General features: G+C 44.1%; 1 protein-coding gene across 1 annotated transcript; it reads right to left on the bottom strand.

Moving 5' to 3' along the window:
- Window positions 1-1,648: 1,648 nt before the first annotated feature.
- Window positions 1,649-15,648, bottom strand: LOC117679538 (cytochrome P450 2W1). Its single transcript, XM_034441550.3, has 9 exons — window positions 13,957-15,648; window positions 10,796-10,958; window positions 10,042-10,191; window positions 9,794-9,951; window positions 5,482-5,658; window positions 4,686-4,827; window positions 4,042-4,226; window positions 3,521-3,662; window positions 1,649-1,977 (listed from the first exon to the last, which is right to left on the bottom strand). The coding sequence occupies exons 1-9, from the start codon at window positions 14,212-14,214 to the stop codon at window positions 1,790-1,792; spliced, it is 1,563 nt and encodes a 520-aa protein (XP_034297441.2). The 5' UTR covers window positions 14,215-15,648; the 3' UTR covers window positions 1,649-1,789.
- Window positions 15,649-20,049: the final 4,401 nt, after the last annotated feature.

Raw genomic sequence — 20,049 nt, 5'->3', positions numbered from 1 at the left:
CCTCAAGTGTGAACTCCCCGGTTGATTTGTTCTGATGGTCCGTTGGTTTGTTTTCTTGGGCAACCATCATCTTCTCGCGAGTCTTCTCCAACACTGAGGTTCAAAAGCATCAGCTGCCTTCCTATCCTGCTTCTTGAAGTTGTCCTTGTGGAGACACCTCAATCTAGTTCATAGACTGACAATCAGGCCAACATTTCTATCGTAGATGCGCCTGCATGTATGGGGTCCCGTGGCTCAGATAGGTGGCTTCCAAAGTTCTTGAGAAGTCATAACTGGCTTTCAGATCATGCTGCCATTCTCAAATCGTTGTCATTTCCTCCTCCTCCTCCTCCTCCTCCTCCTCCTCCTCCCTGCAAACCCCATTCCCTTCTAGCATTGATGATGTTCCCTAGTTTGGGTCATGAAAGGTTGTAAGAAAACAACCAAGCTCAAAGAGCACCAAGGACCCCACAGTTCTCCCACCACCCGAAGTTCAGTTTAGAATTGGATGCTGACCCAGTTCAAGATCGACCATGGCTCGAGCCTCATATCAGGACCGCACAACCAAGACTGAGGGTCTTAAGCGACTCCCAGTGACTCAAATTGCGTGTCCAAGCAGAAGAACCCACAATCTGTGGTTCAGGAGCTGCCTGTGGAGATGCTGCTTTTGAGCCCTCTTCGAGCCAGCAAAATATTCAGACACTAATTCTGCATTAATTCTGCAGAATCGATCAAATCTCCTCCTGTCTTTTCCTAAACTCCACCCTGGTTATGGAAACACAAGTTCCATGAAGAGACCAGAAGGGGGCAGCAGAAATTAAGAACTGAGCAAGGGACAGTCATAACCCTCCTGTACCACTAGATGGCAGCAGGGTGAAAGAGAGGAACTGATAGCACCACATCAATATGCGGAGGGGGGGGGGGAATCTAAATATTAGATTAGAACATCTCAAAAGTTTTCCCAAAAGGCCCGAAGTTTAAAGAGATGTAGTGGGTGAGAAAAGGGAGTAGAACGGAAGCCACAAAATAAACACGATGTACCAATGTTTCAACGTATATTGTGCGGTATCTCCCATCGTCGGTTGCTAAAGATGATGAGAAGTGTAGTCCAGCACAGCTTGCAGGACTTTAAGCAACTAAAATATGGGTTTAGTTAACACTTTTCACATACAAGATTTTGGGTCTTCCACTATTTTGATCATGCACGTTATTTTCCCATGTTCTTAATGGGCTGTTCTTATTTGTAAAACCCAAAACCCTTTCCAGAACCCATGGCACAGATTTCATTCCCCAAATACTTAAATAATAATTTCTGTTTGTCAAGAAATGGATGGTAATACAAACAGCTCCACTCATTTGCAATACACTTCAATGGCAGTAGCATTAATTTAGCACCCTCTCTAAATTTAATTTCAGTTTGGAAATAAACTGCAGTCCCAAGTATTTTGCAAAGCATAACAGAACTGTATTTGTCAATGGCCTTAGATGCTATAACAGACTTGCACAGAAGAGCTTCTAAATCAGTGTTAGATCCATGCTTCTTAACCTCGGACACTTTAAAAGGTGTGGACTTCAACTCCCAGAATTCCCCAGCCAGCTGTGTTTTGGAGCACATCCCAACTTGCAATGCTGGGAGTTGAAGTCCACACCTGTTAAAGTGTCAGAGGTTAAGAAACGCTGCTGTAAGATTACTACCGTAGTTGGTAAAGAGTAGAATACAGGATTAAATCAAGAGACAGGAGAGCGGCTGGGGAATTCTGGGAGTTGAAGTCCACGCCTCTTCAAGTGGCCACGGTGGAGAAACCCAGAGCTAGTTGGTGGGCACAGCACAGGTAGAGTAGGAATGTGGCCTCCGAGTGAAGGCAGGCTCGGTCGTGAGCTGCAGGTCTTCTTCACGCATTCCAGGTGAGGCTTGAAATGTGAACCTTTGCAACAATCCAACTGCAAAGATGAAGAGCTCCATCCTGGCCAGGTTTTCTCCCAGGCAGTTCCTGCGACCTGCAACAAGTATCCCAAGGTCATTTTTTTTTAAAAAAAGACAGAAAAGGACACAGACAAACTTCCAAGTGGCCTCAAGGGCTCTCTAAAGGGAATGCAAATGACCAGCTGTCTGCAAGGAATATAAATCCTTCCGTTTCCCCACCATCCAGTCAGAGGTGAAGAAGCTTTTTGGATGAGAAGTGAAACGTCTTCAAAAGAAAAAAAAACCAAGAAAGTCCAGTTGCCTCCTGAAAAAGCACCTTTGGGACAACTGTGACCAGGATGATGGAGAATCTCCATGAAGAAAAGACAGAAAAGTTTGTAATATTGTCTTCATGGCACATCTCCTTAAAATGTCCTGGAGCACAGAGGGATGGTCTTCCTGAACTTGAAACCTTCCTAAAGCTCTGATTCATTTGAGGGTTGTTGCAAAGTTCTGGAGAAGCAGAGGTCCAGGGTGAGACTCCCTCATAGCCTAGAGAGCTCTTGAGGTTCACAAAAAACAAGAAAAAGCCTCCATCTTCTTACTCATTGTCCCCAACGGGTAACGCATACCAGGAGATCAAAGGTCGGAGGAAGGGTAAAGCTTTGGACAACCAACTTTGGTTCCAGATCCTGGTGGAGCAGTTAGACATCCATAGTGCTGCCCAGCATCCTGGTGCTCCAACCAGAGCAATTTGTGGCCTTCAAACTATCTCCCCTGATGATTAAGGGCCTCTTCATCTTCTAGAGATAGGTTTCATCTCATAAAGCAGAGGTCTTCAAACTTGGCAGCTTTAAGACTTGTGGACTTCAATTCCTAGAATTCTGGGACTTGAAGTCCACAAGTCTTAAAGCTGCCAAGTTTGAAGACCTCTGTCATAAAGCATCTCTTGGTTCCTCCACAAAAAGACAAGCTGTAGACTGGACTGTCTAACCTTAACAACTTTAAGGTTTGTGGACTTTCAACTCTCAGGGTTCTGGCTAGGGAAGTCTGGGAGTTGAAATCCGCAAGTCTTAAAGTTGCCCAGGTTGGATACCCCTGCTGTAGACTGACCTCCCAGCAAATCTCCTCTCTTTCCTGGACCCCCGGACCCTCCTCACACAGAGGACTTCTTCAGCAGTGGTGAAATTCAAAAATTTTCCCTACTGGTTCTGTGGGCGTGGCTTGGTGGTCATGTGACGAGGAAAAACCAACTATCACACTTTATACAGAAATAACACAAAAGCTACACAACTGACTCACACACAATGCAAAAGCAGCTGGACTTCACACAAAATGGCCCCTGCAACAAGCAGGAACCTCACAGAGTCACAGAGAGCTCAGAAACAAACTATCACACTTTACACAAAAATACCGGTTCGGGCAATAGGTAGTAAAAAAAAATGCTTTAAAAAGTAAAAAAAAAAAAAATTCCCACAATCAGGTGGCACAGATGATTGTCACAGCTGATCCTTGGAACCTTTTTAAAAAAAAAAAAATTAAAGCATTTTTTTTACTACCGGTTCGGGGAGCTTCGCCAGAACTGGTAGTAAAAAAAATGCTTTAAAAAGTAGCATTTCACCCTTGTTCTTCACCCACCTATTGAGAAAGGCAAGAAGGCATCTTTCTTCAGAAACTTCCCTTCAGCATCCAGAAAATGGTTGGGGTTGAACCTGTAGGGAGTCTCCCACTGGGTTTCGTCATAAAGCACGGATGTCAGAGAAGGAAACACTGGTGTTCCCTGGAGGGGAAGCAAATTGAGAAATCAGTTTGTGAAGGAATGAGTTCCAGCTTCCACGTTTTCAGGGAAGAAGGAGAAGGTTCAAGGTAGCCCTCGTGGCAGGAATCCTGAACCTGGATGGTCTAAGTCATTGTTTCTCAACCTTGGTAGCTTGAAGATGGGTGGACTTCAACTCCCAGAATCCCCCAGCCAGCAGCGCTGGCTGGGGGATTCTGGGAGTTGAAGTCCACCCATCTTCAAGCTACCAAGGTTGAGAAACACTGGTCTAAGTCAACATAACATGGACCTTTCACGGACATCCCCATTCTCCACAAAGCTTCCTCGGCCCCAACATCTCTCCTGCCACTTGAGACTCTGAGCACCACCTCCTAGGTCATACCTTTGGAATAAAGTAACCTCGGAAGTGGGTGTCCACGGCGGTGCAGCGTGGGAAATGTTGCACGATAGAACTAAACCGCTGGACCTCGTGAATCATGGCGTTGGTGTAGGGCATCTGTTTCCTGTCTTCGTAGACCGGCAAACGTTCTGATCCAACCACTTGCTGGATTTCCTGTTGGACCTTCCCTGCAGGAGGAGTGGTCTGAAAGTCAGGGCCAGGAAGCTAAAGCCCCTTTCCTTCATCAACCCCGGGGAGGCAGGTGTGTTCCTTGACTTGTTCTTCAACTACAGAAAGCTTGAGGAGATCAGCTGCTCTCCAACCCTCTTAGCAAGTTGGGATGGGCTCCAAAGCTTTCTGTCTGCTGGCCTCCAAGGACAACTGCCACAAGCCCATAATAACCACCTTCTAAACGTTGGAGGAACTCGGCTGCTATCTCTGCTTCTCCTGTTCCAGGTCAGAGACTCTGTGGCCATTGACTGGTTTGAAGCTACTTGGATTTGCAATTTTCTCCTGGGTGCCACTGACAGTGGGAGGGATAAACCTGTCTCAGCAGCCTCTCCTAGGTGACTTGCGACTTGCGGGGATCAGCCTCCCCCTAACTCAGCCCAAACAAGGTGTCTTAGCAAAAGAGAATTCTAGCTTACTCTGAATCTCAGGGTACTTCATCATCATCAGGGCGGCCCACTGCAGAGTGGTGGCCGTGGTCTCCGTCCCAGCCATGACAAGGTCAAGAACCGAGGCCACGATATTGGGGTTGTGAAATGAGTTCTTCTTGCCATTCTCTCCCTTAAACACAAGAGGCAAAAATTGGTTTGATCAAAGAAAAGAAGGTGGACTGGGAAGGCAGACTGGGGTGTGTGTGTGAAAGAGAGAGAGAAAGAGAGAAAGAGAGAAAGAAAAAGAAAGAGAAAGAGAGAAAGAGAAAGAGAAAAAGAGAAAGAAAGAAAGACATAAAGAGAGAGAGAGAGAAAGAAAGAAAGAAATAAAGAGAAAGAGAGAAAGAAAGGGGAAAGAGAAAAACATAAAGAGAAAGAGAGAAAAAGAGAAAGAGAGAAAGAGAAAGAGAAAAAGAGAAAGAAAGAAAGACATAAAGAGAGAGAGAGAAAGAAAGAGAAAGAGAGAAAGAAAGGAGAAAGAGAAAAAGAGAGAGAAAGAGAGAAAGAAAAAGAGAAAGGAGAGAAAGAGAGAGAAAAAGAAAAAACTAAAAAGAGAGAGAGAAAGAAAGAAAAAAGAGAGAAAGAAAGAAAGAGAGAGGGGAGAGAGAGGAGAGAGAGGGAAAGAAAGAAAAAGAAAGAGAGAGAAAGAAAGAGGGAGAGAAAGAGAGAGGGGGAAAGAAGAAAGAGAAAGAAGAATTGTAATCCTATACACCTCATGGAAAATTATTTTAGGATGCGGTTAAGTTTTCTGTGACCTCCTAACGGAGGAGACAAAAATGCCAACCTCTTGTTGCTGTTTAAAGAGCATGGAGTCGATGTAGTTTTGCAGCTGGTTCCTGCTGAGCGTCTCCTTGCTGTCTCGCATGTATTTTTCGATGATGGTGCAGGTTTCTTCAATCCTTTTCAAGATCATCTTATGGGGTTTGAGAAGGAATCCAAGGAACGGATAGACGTTATACAGCTGGAAAAGAGCAAATAAATCAAGACAAAAACCCATAGATGGGAACGACGATGTTACAGTGATGATGTCTGTTCATTTAAAAGTTAAAGGTAAAGGTTCCCCTCGCACATCTGTGCTAGTTGTTCCTGACTCTAGGGGGCGCTGCTCATCTCCGTTTCAAAGCCGAAGAACCAGCGCTATCCGAAGACATCTCCGTGGTCATGTGGCCGGCATGACTCAACGCCAAAGGCGCACGGAACGCTGTTCCCTTCCCACCAAAGGTGGCCCCTATTTTTCTACTTGCATTTTTTACCTGCTTTCGAACTGCTAGGTTGGCAGAAGCTGGGACAAGTCACGGGAGCTCACCCCCTTACGCGGCACTTGGGATTCGAACCGCTGAACTGCCGACATTTCGATCGACAAGCTCAGCGTCTTAGCCACTGAGCTACTGCATCCCCTTTTCTGTTTATTTAGGGGGTGCCTAAATTTCTTTTAGTCAATATTTTTAGGGTCTTCGTTTTTAGATTTGTGCAGAAGCTGGGGAGCTTCAGAGTTTTAACTATGGAAATCCTTTCCTATGGAAAGGCCCACATTTTAATTCAACATTTTGAAGGTAGGAAGAGCAGCTATTCTCCTTATCTGTTTTTTTTTAAAAATCAGCAAATAATTCTTTGCTTTTAGGAGGAGCTACTGGCTTTTTCTAATCTAGACAGAATCCGTAAATGTAAATCTGAAAAAGAAAAAAACACTTTATGGAGGGGGAAAACAACAAAAAGACAGCAATGAAATTTCTTTTGAAAAGGGAGCAATTAAAAAAAAAATCAGCAGAATTTTATAATGGCTCTTTTAGAAATCTGGTAGAGCACAAAGGAGTCGGAGTCAAACATTGGGAGTGCAACAGATTTATCCCTGATCTTTAGCATTTAAAAAAAGAATTATTCTGGACATTCCAGAAATTATTAATGGGGTTGAAAATTGATGGGGCCGAACCTGCATCCAAGTAAACCAGGAGGAAAATGGGAGAGCTTGGAAGGGCTGGTCCTTTTCTTCTGCAAAGCAGATGCTGGATTCCATCAAGAGAATGAAGGGAAAAAATTATAATCGGAATGCATCATTCCAAGTCCAGAATTGCATTTCGCAACCTCCGGTCCAAATGACATTTTGGCTCCTGCCATTCTCTTTCTGCTTTCTGGATGGGAACTGGTGACTCCATGCCAACACATCTAGAGGCCCTGAAGGGGGAGGGAGGGGGGGGTCCCTGTTTCCTCAGTTTCCAAAGCCCTGAAATTTTCTCCTTTCCTTCCAGGCAGCTTTTCCAAGCCACTTATTTGGGTTGCTCCTCTGCGCATCTCTCTATCCACAAGCGTTTCTTTCTGAAGCAAGAAGCAGACTTTTGCAAAGGGAAGGTTCCTCGGTGCTCTCTGAGCTTGGTGGTTTCCTTGCAGGCGTTTCATTACTCAAACTAGGTTAGATCATCAGTGCAACCCCCACTCCCTTCTAGCATTGATGATGTTATCTAGTTTGGTGATGAAAAGTCTGCAAGAAAACTGTTCTGTCCCCCTTCCTCACACAGGCAAACGTAATACCAAGCATGCCTGCCAATATTTTATTAGGTAAACAGATTAGAATTCCTGGCAGACCAAGGTTTTGGCAGCAAACTGCCGAATGCCTGCCAAGACCGTTTCCACTCCCATAAAGCAGAAGAGGACTTATCTTCAGTCCGTTCCAGGAGCAACAAATTATCCACAAGACAAGAGTTTAGTCAATGTTCAGTCCAAAATATATCCAAGCCGAATTTCAGAGATCACGATGTGACTTTCAGGGCTTAACTTTGTCCGTCACAAAGCCCGAAGAGCAATCCCACCCAGTTTTATTCCTGGTGGGGCGTGGCTCCGTGACTCAGCTCAACTTCTGGCCCTCCCATGCCTCTTCCGTTGCTGCGCACGCTTCTCCCTCCGACGCTGCCTGGGATCAAGCCAGGATTCATCATCCTCGCTCCCTATCAATTGGTGCTCCGATATGCCTTCCTCCTGGCACATCCCAGGCTGTTCCTCCTGGCCTTCGGATGGAACCTGAGGCATTGCCAGAGAGGAGGGTCCTGGAGAGGGAGGCCTTGTCAGTTCCTCCCCATCACCTTCTGAGTCCTCTTCCTCTGTTAGGACAGGCTCGGGAGTCAGGGTCACATCAAAAACTACCAAGCTCAGAGAGCACCAAGGACCTTTCCTTTCAACCCTGAGCTACAAATATTCTCCTCCGTTGGAATTTGCGATGTGTTGCAGATGTGACTGATTGATCAATTGATAGAAAGGCACGTTTGGATATTCCCCCCTTGTGGTCCCTGCCATCTTGTCATGGCTTGGAGCAACCTTGGCAAAAGAAGCTGCTCTCCAAATTTAGGAGAAGTCAGCCCTCCTCTTCGCATTTCAGGAGGCCTGGAGGCACATTTTCCCCCTCTGGAGCCTTGTGGCACAAACCAAAGTTCCAATTGAATAATAAAAAAGAGAGCGGGCGGGGTGTGTGTGTGTTCCTTTTTGTCACATTTGGGTTTAATTTAAAAACATCAGCCGGGCTGGGCGATTGTATCTCCCTGGGAGGAATGCGCAGAGCAAACCAAATTTGGCCAAGGGACTGACTGGCAGGAATGGAGAGCGTGCTCTGCTCACGTGTAGAGAGTCGAAGCTGGGAGGTTCCACCCGTGTTTTAGCTCCGGGTAAAAACATTTTTCTTGCTCTGCCTGGAAAAGATGACTCCAATTTTTCCAGCCTTGCTTTCTTGCCCAACAGAACCAGGAGGGTTTGAAACCTGATATGTCATATGGAAGTTGAGTTTGGATCAGGGGTGAAATCCAGCAGGTTCTGACAGGTTCTGCAGAACCGGTAGCGGAAATTTTGAGTAGTTCGGAGAACCGGCAAATACCACCTCTGGCTGGCCCCAGAGTGGGGTGGGAATGGAGATTTTGCAAACGCTGAGGTTCCCCTTCACTGCCTCCTTACACCTTGGTGGGGCGAGATGAGTGGCAGATAAATTCAACCAATCAATAAAAACCTGTGTCTCTCGTGAAGCTTTCTGATTTCTTTCTGATGATCGTAACATCGCCCTCCCCGCGTTGAAAAAAACGTGGCTTAAGTCCGTTCCTTGTGCTTAAAAACCACTGCAGCCTCCCCACGTGTTGATTCATGTGCTAGTTAGTAACCAGTGTGTAGTTTGACGGTTGCACCATCCTCATGTGGTCCCCATTTGGGACCTTCCCTGCTGTTTCCTTTTAAGCAGAGTCAATAAGGGAAGCCGGATTCACTGAATAATTGCAGCCAAAAGCTTTTAAAAAGCAGGTTTGGCTCATTTAAAGACTGCATCACTTAACGACAGATGTTCTGGTTCCAACTGAGGCCGTAAATTGAGGACTACCCATATATACTTCTCCCACGCATGAGAAGAGCTGCCAGAAGGCAAGAGCAGCTACAGCAAAGAGGACGACTCGGGAGTAAGGCCAAGAGATGATTGGCCCCTCCCAGAAGGCTTAAAAGACCAGCAATGGCTCTTGGGCTCTTTGCCAGAAAACAACCGTTGAGAGATTTGCTTCGTGTTTGGATGTATTTCTTTCTCGTCAGCGTCTTCTGTTCCTGAACTGTTGCCAAGTAAAGCCTTTGGCAGTTTGCCTAATTATCCCAAGGTCAGAGATAAACTGAAGAATGGTGTTTTGAGGACTTTGCTTTCAATTAATTTGGAATAAGCTGAGAATGAGTTAATTCTATTAAATAAAATCTGTTTTTTGGAATTGTTTTGCATTTAATATTAACTACATGGGCAGACAGCTGGTCATTTGCATTCTTTTAGAGAGCCATCGAGGCTACTTGGATCGTCACCTGAGTAGAGCAAATGGGTGGGGGAGACTTCTTGCAACTATTGCAGATAAACCTCCAAGCAGCCTCAACGTCTCTCTAAAAAGGATGCAAATGACCAGTTCTGTCCGCAAGGAGTATAAATCCTTCCATTCCCCACCATCCAGTCAGAGCTGAAGAAGCTTCTTGGATGAGAAGCGACATGTCTTCAAAGAAAAAACCCAGAAAGTCCAGTTGCCTCTTGAGAAAAGCCCCTTTGGGATCTCTCTGAATGCCTTTTGCCCTTTGCTAGGAAAAATAAGGAAAGGCCATCTTACATGTAAGGCCGGATCTCCCAGAAGACTCATCACTTCAGAGATGTTTCTTAAGAGCGTGGTGAAAGTTGGGTCGGCGTAGTCAAACCTTTCTCCAAAGAGGATGGTGAAGGTGATGTTGGTCGGAGCTTCGGCGAAGGTCTTCAATGCAAAAGGCTCGCCTGAAAAAAGAAAGACGAATAGAAGATGATTCAAAGAGCAGACGAAGGATGTAGAAGAACCCAGGATGAAGAACGGAAGAAGTGTCTCACCTTTAAAGGAGTTGACCCTCTCAACCAGGAAACTGAGCTCTTCGAGGATCTTTCCTTCGATCAGTGAGGTGCCCATCCCGAGATCCCGCATCGTGGTCAAGGTGAATCGACGGGTGTTCTTCCACAGTTCTCCAATGGAGAAGAACAGACCTGAGGAACACACTCCCTTCATTCATATCCCATCAAAAGGAGGATCGTATCTCATAGAAGTGAATTCCCTCAAAGGTCTCCTATAATTGGCCAGCCTTATTTCTCTCCTTACTAGCTCCACGCAGCAGAGAAGAAACGGGAATGAAGCGGACCAGAAATCAGAGCCTATCTAACAGCAGAAACCTTTCAACCAATGATGGAACCAAGAATGGTTGCCTCAAGGGAAATGACTACTAAAAGATGGTCAATGCAGGGTGATCTCCAGCCCAACTCCTCCTGTTCAAGAGCCATCTTGGCTGACCAGCTTCTCCTATCTCCCTTGCCTTGATGCTAAGACCAAATATGTATGTATGTTGCGTATCTTCAAGAACTAAAGGGTGTTTAGTTGCACGATAATTGGAGTGTCCCTCAAGCATGATTTCCCAAGTTCTCTCTGATTCCCAAGGATTTTTTTTTAAAAGGCACAATATATACATTTTTAAAAAAAAAACATGTAAAGGACGAGCACTTTGATTCTGCCACCTCCCCTACTTTCCTTCAGTTGCATCTTTGGAAGGTTGGACTCTAAAGATCAGCTATCTTATTTATTCCCAAGTATGGTTACCGTTCTCGTGCTGGATCTTTAAGAATATGGGGATCGGAGGCCTGTCGATAAACTCATTTCCCTTGCTCAGGAGGGCCTCTTTCACTGCCTCATAGCCAACCAGCACCACAATCTTCTGTAGACCCAAGTGGAACGTGAAGACGGGGCCGTAGGTTTTGGAAAGCTGGAGGAGGAAGTGGACGAGAAGACGTTCAGAACCCATCACCTGCCATGGCTGAGCGTTGGAAGCCTGTGACGAATTTAATAGCCTAACAAATGTTATGAAAAGTCATAAGATTCAAAGACTGATAAATTTGGTTAGTTGGAAAAGAGGTTACCGAACTCCTTCAGATGTTTGGCGCCTCTCCTACGAGATCTACTGTGAAAGAAAGCAGCCCTTGAAGTCTAAACCAAGGCGAGGAAGAAACCAACTGAGTTTCCTTGGGTGAAGACCCCACCACCAGCGTCCAAGAAGTCTCTCTCTGAAGGACCCACCTCCTGAACCTCTCTGGATAGATGAAGAACATTCTCCTATGTCATGGTAAATGTCCCCCCTCTGAGTTGATTGCATTGCATTGGGAACAATCAAAGCCTCTGGTCATCAGGTCTTCTTATGATCTTCCTGGAAGCTGTTGTGGAAAGTTAGATGGATGGACCCAGGTCCCACTGAGAGAAAGCTGTGTGATATCACATCAAACTTTGGCCTCTCCTGGCCAGTGTTGTCTAAAGTTTCAGATGGGGAAACATCTTCCCATCACTCTCTCTGCTCTTTTAAGGGAGAGCTTAAACCTCCAATTCTCTGCTTGTGTTCTATCTACGGGATGCATGGAAGCCCAGCTGGCCCTGTTTTGTGTATTTATTTGGCATACAACCCAGTAGTGAAATCTGAACTGGTTTACTACCGGTTCGCTGGCTGCGCAAATGCGCAGTGCATGCCAAAAGGAGGCATGCGGTAAGTAGAACAGCGCATGGTGGGGGGGGGTGATCAGCTGTGGCGCGCAATCTTTTTTTTTTACTTTTAAAAGCATTTGTTTTACAACCTCTTCAGCTGAAGAAGTTGTAAAAAAAATGCTTTTAAAAGCCTTTGACAATCCCAGCTGAGCCGCGCAATCATCAGAGGCTTTTTAAAAAACTTTTAAAAGCATTTTTTCTACAACCTCTAAGTTGTAGAAAAAATGCTTTTAAAAGTTTTTTTAAAAAGCCTTTGATTGCCCGGCTCAGCTGGGTATGGGGGGGGGGAGGGATTTTTGCTACCGGTTCTCTGAACCACCTGCTGCTATCGCTACCAGATCGGGCGATCCGGTCCGAACCAGGAGCATTTCACCCGATACAACCCTCCTAATGCAAGTGACATAGTACGCTGCCTGATTTATTTATTTATTTATTTATTATTTATTTATTAGTTCGATTTATATATGCCGCCCTTCTCCGGAGACTCAGGGCGGCTTACAATGCATTAATACATTGTACTTCATACTTTTGTATATACCTCCTTAGTAGGGCTTTTCCCCCCCCCAGCAGTGTGCTATTTTATACAAAGTCAGCTTATTGCCCCACAGACCGGGTCCTCATTTTACCTACCTCGAAAGGATGGAAGGCTGAGTCAACCTTGAGCCTGGTGGGAATTGAACTCGCAATAATTGCAGGCAGCTGGCAGCTATGTGCTACTTTAACAGCAGCAGTTTAGTCCATTGCGCCACCAAGGCTCTTCGATACACGCACCCCTTCTACAACCAGGGGAATTTCTAAAGAAGATAGTTACTCTTCTGTCAGAGCAATAACACAACCTGTGAAACTGCTTTAAAGTTGGGTTTACAGAGACACATCAATACTAGGAGCCCCAATTCACACGCATTTGGTGGGGATTAACACTCCTTGAAATGCAAAGCAAATTTTAAAGCAATTATGTTACATAACAAATGTGGCAAACCCTTTGCACTGCTTAAATTCCTTTCCCTTTTAGTATTAAACTGACTATGGGCCACACAGTTTATGGATTGTAATTTTAGTATAGTTAGTTAGACCATGTATAATTGACAGGCTGGATTTTATCATAGATTTTAGTTGTTATTTATCATTTTATACTAAAAATTTTAATTGTAAATTTACTGAGTGTTTTTACTTGTTCTGGTCTCTGATCTATGACTGTAATAATAAACTGATTGATTAATTGATTGATTGATGATTGAAAAGCAGGTATAGCTTGTAACTGCCTGTTTTTAGACTTGGCATAGGAGGGCTCAAAAAATTCCAGATGATATGCCTAGGTTTTTCATGATATTGAAAAATTGCTTGGTCTTGCTTGTTGACGTTAATCATCGATTCTGTTCTTGTTAAATTTTGCTAATAGCTTATTTCTGGGTTGGGTTTGTTTGGGTTTTTTAAAAATTGTTTTGGAAAAATGCTCAGCACGAAATAAAAAATAAAAATTCACTTGTCGTTGAGAACATTTCGTTCATCCAATAAAAGGGATGAAAATCTTCCCTTGTTTAAGGTATGAACACACGTTCCTATTTGACCACAATGTGCCTTCTCTGCTGGGAACTTTTTCATCGTCTGCAAGCAAGAGTATTTTATTTTTTATTTATTTTTTTATTTTATATCAAATTTATATACCGTCCTTCTCCCTGAGGACTCAGGGAGGTGTACAGCCAAAATAAAAACATAAACTACAAACATTAAAATACAATTAAAAAGATAGATATATATTTGGCCCCATAATTAAAAGCAATGACAAAACAATTAAAAACATTTTTTAAAAAGTGTTATTTTGGGAGATACGACTTCCTAAATGCTGTGGGACCATACTCTGGCAGTAGTATTTTCTATTGTAATCAATAGAACTGATTACATAAGCAAGCGTGATGTGTCTATAGCATAGCAGCTGTAGTACAACTGTACCCACGCATACAGATTTAATTTATCCCCAGGCCAATATGAATATTAGGAGCAGAAACTGAGCTTTTAAATACGATTCAAATCAATCCAAAATATGACTTAAAGCAAAGGTTTAAATAGGACTTAGACCAAAGTAAACCAACCACGATTTAAATCAAACCAAGGTCTAACTATACTGTTACATCTCCATAACTTTACTTCTCAACCTGCAAAGTCTTAGATAACCATCCAGGTCGTTCCTGCTGACAACAGAAGGTCTTACCAACCACCCCTTTGCTCCTTACCTTCATAAATGAGACATCTTGCCTTTTAATATTTATCAAATGCAAATTGCCAATGATAGGGAGTGGGATAGGTCCCGGAGGCATACGAGGTGATCTGTGGAGGTTGTTTAGAAATAGACCTGCTAATAGCAGCAGTAAAACCAAGGAGAAAATGATGGTTGGGTTGAGGAGGAAGGATATCCAAGGAGTCATGTTGACAGTAGCTTTGGCGATGAAGAATGGGGAAAGGCTCTGACGGAGCAAGTTTAGAAAAAGCATTTTTATTTGGTAAGAAACCAATTTGGCAACCCTTCACAGAGTTTGTGAAATGGCCCAGACCAGAGTTCCAGCACTCTTCACAAACCCTCTCCCAGATGCTTGGCTGTGTCGAAATCTCCTTGGTCACCTCAAGATGGAAATCACGTGTTTACTCAGAAAGGCATCCACCATTCACGAGACTGGGTCAAATTCTGGATTTTGCCCATAAGCAAAATCTGGTCAGAATTCAATGCATTCTTTTCCCCAATAAGAGCTTTCATCACGAAGAACTTCAGTCAATAAATTTATTGATTTAAGGCATATTCCATCTTCAATTTGCACTCAAAGAAGAATCCAGAGAATTCGTTTCATCTGAAACTGAACAGAGGCCATCTGTCAACAAGAGGACATTTGGCCAAGAGAACAGGAGAGTGTTAGAAAGGTGAAATCCTCGAATCAAACGATTAAAAGAAATGTGTTAATTTTCAATGCATGTTGGCAAGAATTCAGAACCTCCTGAAATGCTGGACTTTTGTAACTCAGGGAGGCAATAATTGGTGGAATCTCAAGGAAGTTGGTTGATCTTACATAATAGATGCTTTGGTCTCCTTCATCTGAGGTGGCCTCCTTTCTGTAGCCCCGTGACTTCCTCTCTTCCATCTTTTTTGGAACAATTTTCATTGCAGGAAACCTAAAATTTCTGCCCACTGACTTTTCCAAGCCATGACCTGGCAAGGACCCAGGATCCAAAATCTCTCAGCATATTTATATTTGGCCAGAAGGGAGGTCAAGACCCCCCTCCATTGCTTGAAGTCTATGGCTTGTTGCGAGATGGCCAGGGATCTAAACCCTATATATAAATAAAGTCAGCCTCCCTGAGATTTTTCCCACATAGATGTTTTTCATACAATAGATCTCTCTCTACCAATGGATTCTCGGCGCTTCCTGGTCTCCAAGTCAAAGCACAACCATTTTCACGGAGTGTTCAACCTTTGAGGTCCAAGCAATGGTCACTTCTTTTACTACCCTTGTCTACTCTTCAACCCATTCCTCTTCTCATGACTGTCAACTGTTGGTCTTCCAACTGTTTGTTCTACATCATTTATGAGTGGTTCACCCAATGATATTGCTCTACCAAAAGAGCGAGACTGGTATAACCATCGCCTTCTCTCTGTTCCTTTGGGCCAAATCAGTGGTGGGTTGCTATCAGTTTGCCCTGGGTCCGGCGAACTGGTAGCAGCGGTGGTGGTGGGAGGCTCCGCCCACCCATCCGGACACTTCTGGGCATGCGCAGAAGTGTTGTGCGCACACACAAGTGGACGTGTGCCCACGAGCAAAACGGTAGCGACGGGTTTTGAAACCTGCCCCTGGGCCACACGTCTCTCGAGAGTCATTTTGTAAATTCAGACTCTAAATAGTACAGAGCCTTGATAGTACAGTGGTCTACGCACCCTGTTATTAACACAGCTGCCTGCAATTTACTGCTGGTTTGAATCTCTCCAAGGCTCAAGGTTGACTCAGCCTTCCATCCTTTCTAAGGTAGGTGAAATGAGGACCCAGTTTGTGGGGGCAATAAGCTGACTTTGTATAAATATACAAAAGTATGAAGGCTATTGCTTAGCGCATTGTAAGCTGCCCTGAGTCTCCGGAGAAGGGCGGCATATAAATCAAATTAAAAAAAAAAAAAGCAGCTAGAGTAGGACGTGAGAGAACTAAGCTATTTCCCATTGAGCAGAGGGTGTATGTGAAGATAATACATGAAGATGCAGGAAAAGGTATCTATGACTTGAGTTCCATGACTGAAAAGCAAGATATTGTTAAAAAAGATGCAGAGATTTAAAATATAATAATAATAATAAGAGAGGTCCAGATTAGCAAGCAGAAGTCCGCTGTAAACAGATTGTTCTCTGCAATGTTGATTATCAGGGTTAACACCAAGAACCGAATCTGGGATTCAGATCAGATTTGGCAAGAGAAAGCCAGAGGCCCCTTCTCAAGTCATCCCAGATCCTGCAGGCATCCTCCGCTGTGGGATTTGAAAGTAACTGAGTGGGGGAAAAGCTGTGGACTTTGACTTTCCAAAACTTTTAGGTTAAAATCACAGCCTGTGTCCTAAGGTTTCGGGTTGCCTGGGGCAACCGTCGAGATGGATCAATAGAAAGTGAATTTATAACTAACACGCGTGATCACCAACAAGCCAAGGCTGGTTTTCTGAGCTGGACTCCCTCGGAAGGTCAGCAATTTTGCTGACTTACGGACGAAACAAATCTGCAGAACTGGAGCAGCGGGTTAAAAATTAAAAGCAAGGGACGTAACGTTTTACCCGGAAGCCAAGGATTTCTGTGAAAAATTAACTGCTGGCAGATGAGAAGGGGGTGTGTGTGTTTGTCAAGGCAGTGCCAAGAAAAATACCATGGAGGAGGAATTTAGGACACTTGTGGTTAAAGCACAGTTGACTCACACTTGGGATGGAGAGGCGGGTTGGTCTTTCCAAAGAAGCTGGGACTGAAATATCTGAAATTTTTAGAGGGGGGGGCAGGTTGGAGAAGAGAACCCCCCCCCACTTTCTCTGTCTCCTTTTCTTCTTTTTTTTCTGCAAGGGGAGGATGAATAAAAACGGGCTATTTTACAGACTTGATGAAGAGATCATTTAAACCAGGGGTGTCCAACTTGGCAACTTTTAAGACCTGTGGGACTTCAATTCCCAGCATTCCCCATGCTGGCTGAGGAATTCTGGGAGTTGAAGTCCACAGGTCTTCAAGTTGACAGAGATGGACAATCCTGGTTTAAACAAAGGGCTTAAGAGCACTGAAAATAATTACAGGTAGTTCTCAACTTACAGTCATTTTGTCAGCGTTCCAGGAAAACCATGTCTATTGCTATAGACACATTTGCTTAATGACCTTTTGAAGTTGCAACGGCATTGAAAAAAAGGCATTGAAAAAAAACTACAACCGGTCCTCGTAGTTATGACCATTGTAGCATTGCCATGGTCATGCGATCAAAATTCGGCTCTTGGCAATGGACATGTATGTATGTGGTTGCAGGTCCCGGAGGGAAATAGAATGCCTTTTTAATTTGGCTCTTCTGTCCTTTCATCATGTCCAACGTAAGCCTGAGATTCAGTTCCCAACATCTGGAAAAAATGCAGGTGGTTTGCATTGACCTACCACCATTCATTGAGCGGCCATTCAAAATTACGACAGGGCTGAAAGAACAGGTGGTTACAACAACTATCCTCGGAGTTCTGGCAGTCCCAATAACCCCGCAGTCATGTGATCGTGGCCCTTGCAAACCAGCTTACACTTACAACTGGTTGCAATGCCCCATGTTCAAGTAATCACCATTTGCAACTTTCCTTGCTGGCTTCCTTAGACAGACACTGGGGAAGACAGCAGGTAATGTCACAAGTCATTGGGGATAAATCTCTCCTCCCGTCCCCTCAACCCCAACAGCAAATGTTGAGTATATTTATAGCTTTATATATATATATATATTTAATAAATCTGCTTTTTTTTCTTGTTCATGGTCTCTGTTGCAATTTTTATGAGGTTTGCTGTTTCTTAGAATCTCACACTTACTATACTTTGCAACTAAGGAGGAACAAGTCCAGAGGATAAAACTCTCGAGCCTCTTTGGATTAGAATTCTCTAGATGATTGGGGTTTTTTTTTTCCTTCAGCCAGCAGAGGTCACTACCATATTGCAACTTCAGCTATCGAGAAGTCACTGAAACAGGATTTGGGGGCGTCAATTAACAAATTCCTGATGGGAAAAGATGTGTTCTAGACGGCTTCAATTTATAACATTGGCCCAGAGGGCCATAGTTTTAAATCAAAATTTGAAATGTAGAAATCCTGGGAGAAAACCCAACATGAATGGACAAAGTTCAGCAAGTTGCAAAATTACGAAATGTTCTTCTGGTCGGTCTTAGCAAGGATCCATATTAAGTTCTTGTAGCTCACTGGCCAAATTCTTCATTAATTCTAAATTTTGGATCTGGGCGTCAGTTTGCTGGGAATATTCTAGAGAAAGGAAGGCAGGAAGAAGATATTCCGGCCACCCACCCTACGCCCTTCAGGAGAACAGAAGACAGTTAGATATAAAGGTTGACCTTCATTCAAGAAGGTGAGAAGATGTAACATTTAATCAGCACCAGAAGCTCCTATTGTCCAAAGGACATACGGTAACAGGATCCGATTTGGGACAAACTCTTCCTTCTGTTCTAATGTTCATAATGTCCCCTCGAACCACATTTTTAGCCCCAGCTCTCCTTTCAAAAACATTGAAAGCCCACAACAAGGCTTATCCCATCCTTTCCCTCAAGGGGTACTCCTCCAGATGTTTTGCACATCAGTTTCCAGGTCTTCAAACCTATAGAGGTAAAGTCACTGTGGAAATCTAGAGGAAGTCCTTATTTTCTTATGGAAGTTCGGTTAAACACAGCAGCTGGGCTTTGGAGTTGTAGCTGCCCTCCTTGAAAATTGGCCGAAATAAGATAAAAAAATGAAACAACACTAGTTATAATCACCAATTTTCCTTCTTTCCTTCCTTTCTTCCCTCCATCCCCTCAACCTTCCTTCCCTCCATCCCTCCATCCCCTTTATCCTACTTTCCGTCCCTCCATCTCAACCTATCTTCCTTTTCTTCCTCCCTCCCTTCCTTCCCTTTATCCTCCCTTCCTTTCTTCCTTCCCTCCATTCCCTCAACCTATCTTCCTTTCCTTCCTTCCTTCCCTCCATCCCCTTATCCTTCCTTCCTTCCTTCCATCCCCTCAACCCACCTTCCCTTCCTTTCTTCCATCCCTCCATTCCCTCAACCTATCTTCCTTTCCTTCCTTCCATCCCCTCAACCTACCTTCCCTTCCTTCCTTCCATTCCCCCAACCTATCTTCCTTTCCTTCCTTCCTTTTTTCCCTCCATCCCATCCTACCTTCCTTCCTTCCCTCCATTTCCTCAACCTACCTTCCCTTTCTTCCTTCCATCCCTCCATTCCTTCAACCTATCTTCCTTTCCTTCCTTCCTTCTTTCCCTCCATCCCCTTATCCTACCTTCCTTCCCTTCCCTCCATCTCCTCAACTAACTTCCTTTCCTTCCCTCCATCCCCTTATCCTACCTTCTTTCCCTTCCTTCCTTCCTTCCCTGTACCACCATTCTTTTGTGTGGGTGTGTGTAATAAAACACTGGATTGTAATGCACATTGCAGGCTTACAATAGTCCCTTTTCACGCCCATTTTTCTTTTAACGCCACCAAAGTTTGAAACGTAAACTCTATTTCAGGCTCCACCATGGTCAAAGCCAATTTTGCCTCTGAGGCCTGAGATTATTTCATAACCCCCCCCTTTTTTTTAAAGAAAAACTTGTTAATTCACGTACGTTATTCCACTTAATAACTAGGCTTAGCTTTAATTTTTGTCAGGAAATTCTGATCCAGCAAGGAAGTCGAGAAGGGGGGGGGGGAGCAGACAGGCTGTATTTTCTGGTCAATCATCTGCCTGGCAAAATTTCCCCCATTGTATTCGGACAAAGGGCCTGTTTGAAAGTGATAAGACCTTCCGATAAGCCTCTACAGGTTTTTCCTCCTATTGTATCTCACCCCATTCACAGATACGCAAATCAACAAGGAAGCTGTTTTTTTAAAGCTCTCTTCCTGGGAAAGTCATAATGGTGCACCATTATGTCGGCGGGAAGCTTGCAAATTCCAAACTCTGGCTCACGATTAGGGAGAGAGAGAGAGAGAAAAAAAAGATGTTTTTCTCCGAGTCTGTTTTCTTCTACCTGCGGAACCAGCCTGGATTTAAAAGTCTTGAACACCGTAATCCATTAAAAAAAACCTCTTCATTTCTCCCTCCAAAGCA

Source organism: Pantherophis guttatus, chromosome 14 (genome assembly GCF_059756535.1).
Source record: "Pantherophis guttatus breed Tessera chromosome 14, ASM5975653v1, whole genome shotgun sequence".
NCBI classification, from domain to species: Eukaryota; Metazoa; Chordata; class Lepidosauria; order Squamata; family Colubridae; genus Pantherophis; species Pantherophis guttatus.
The sequence above is the reverse complement of the archived record's forward strand: the minus strand, read 5'-3'. Positions and strand labels throughout refer to the sequence as shown.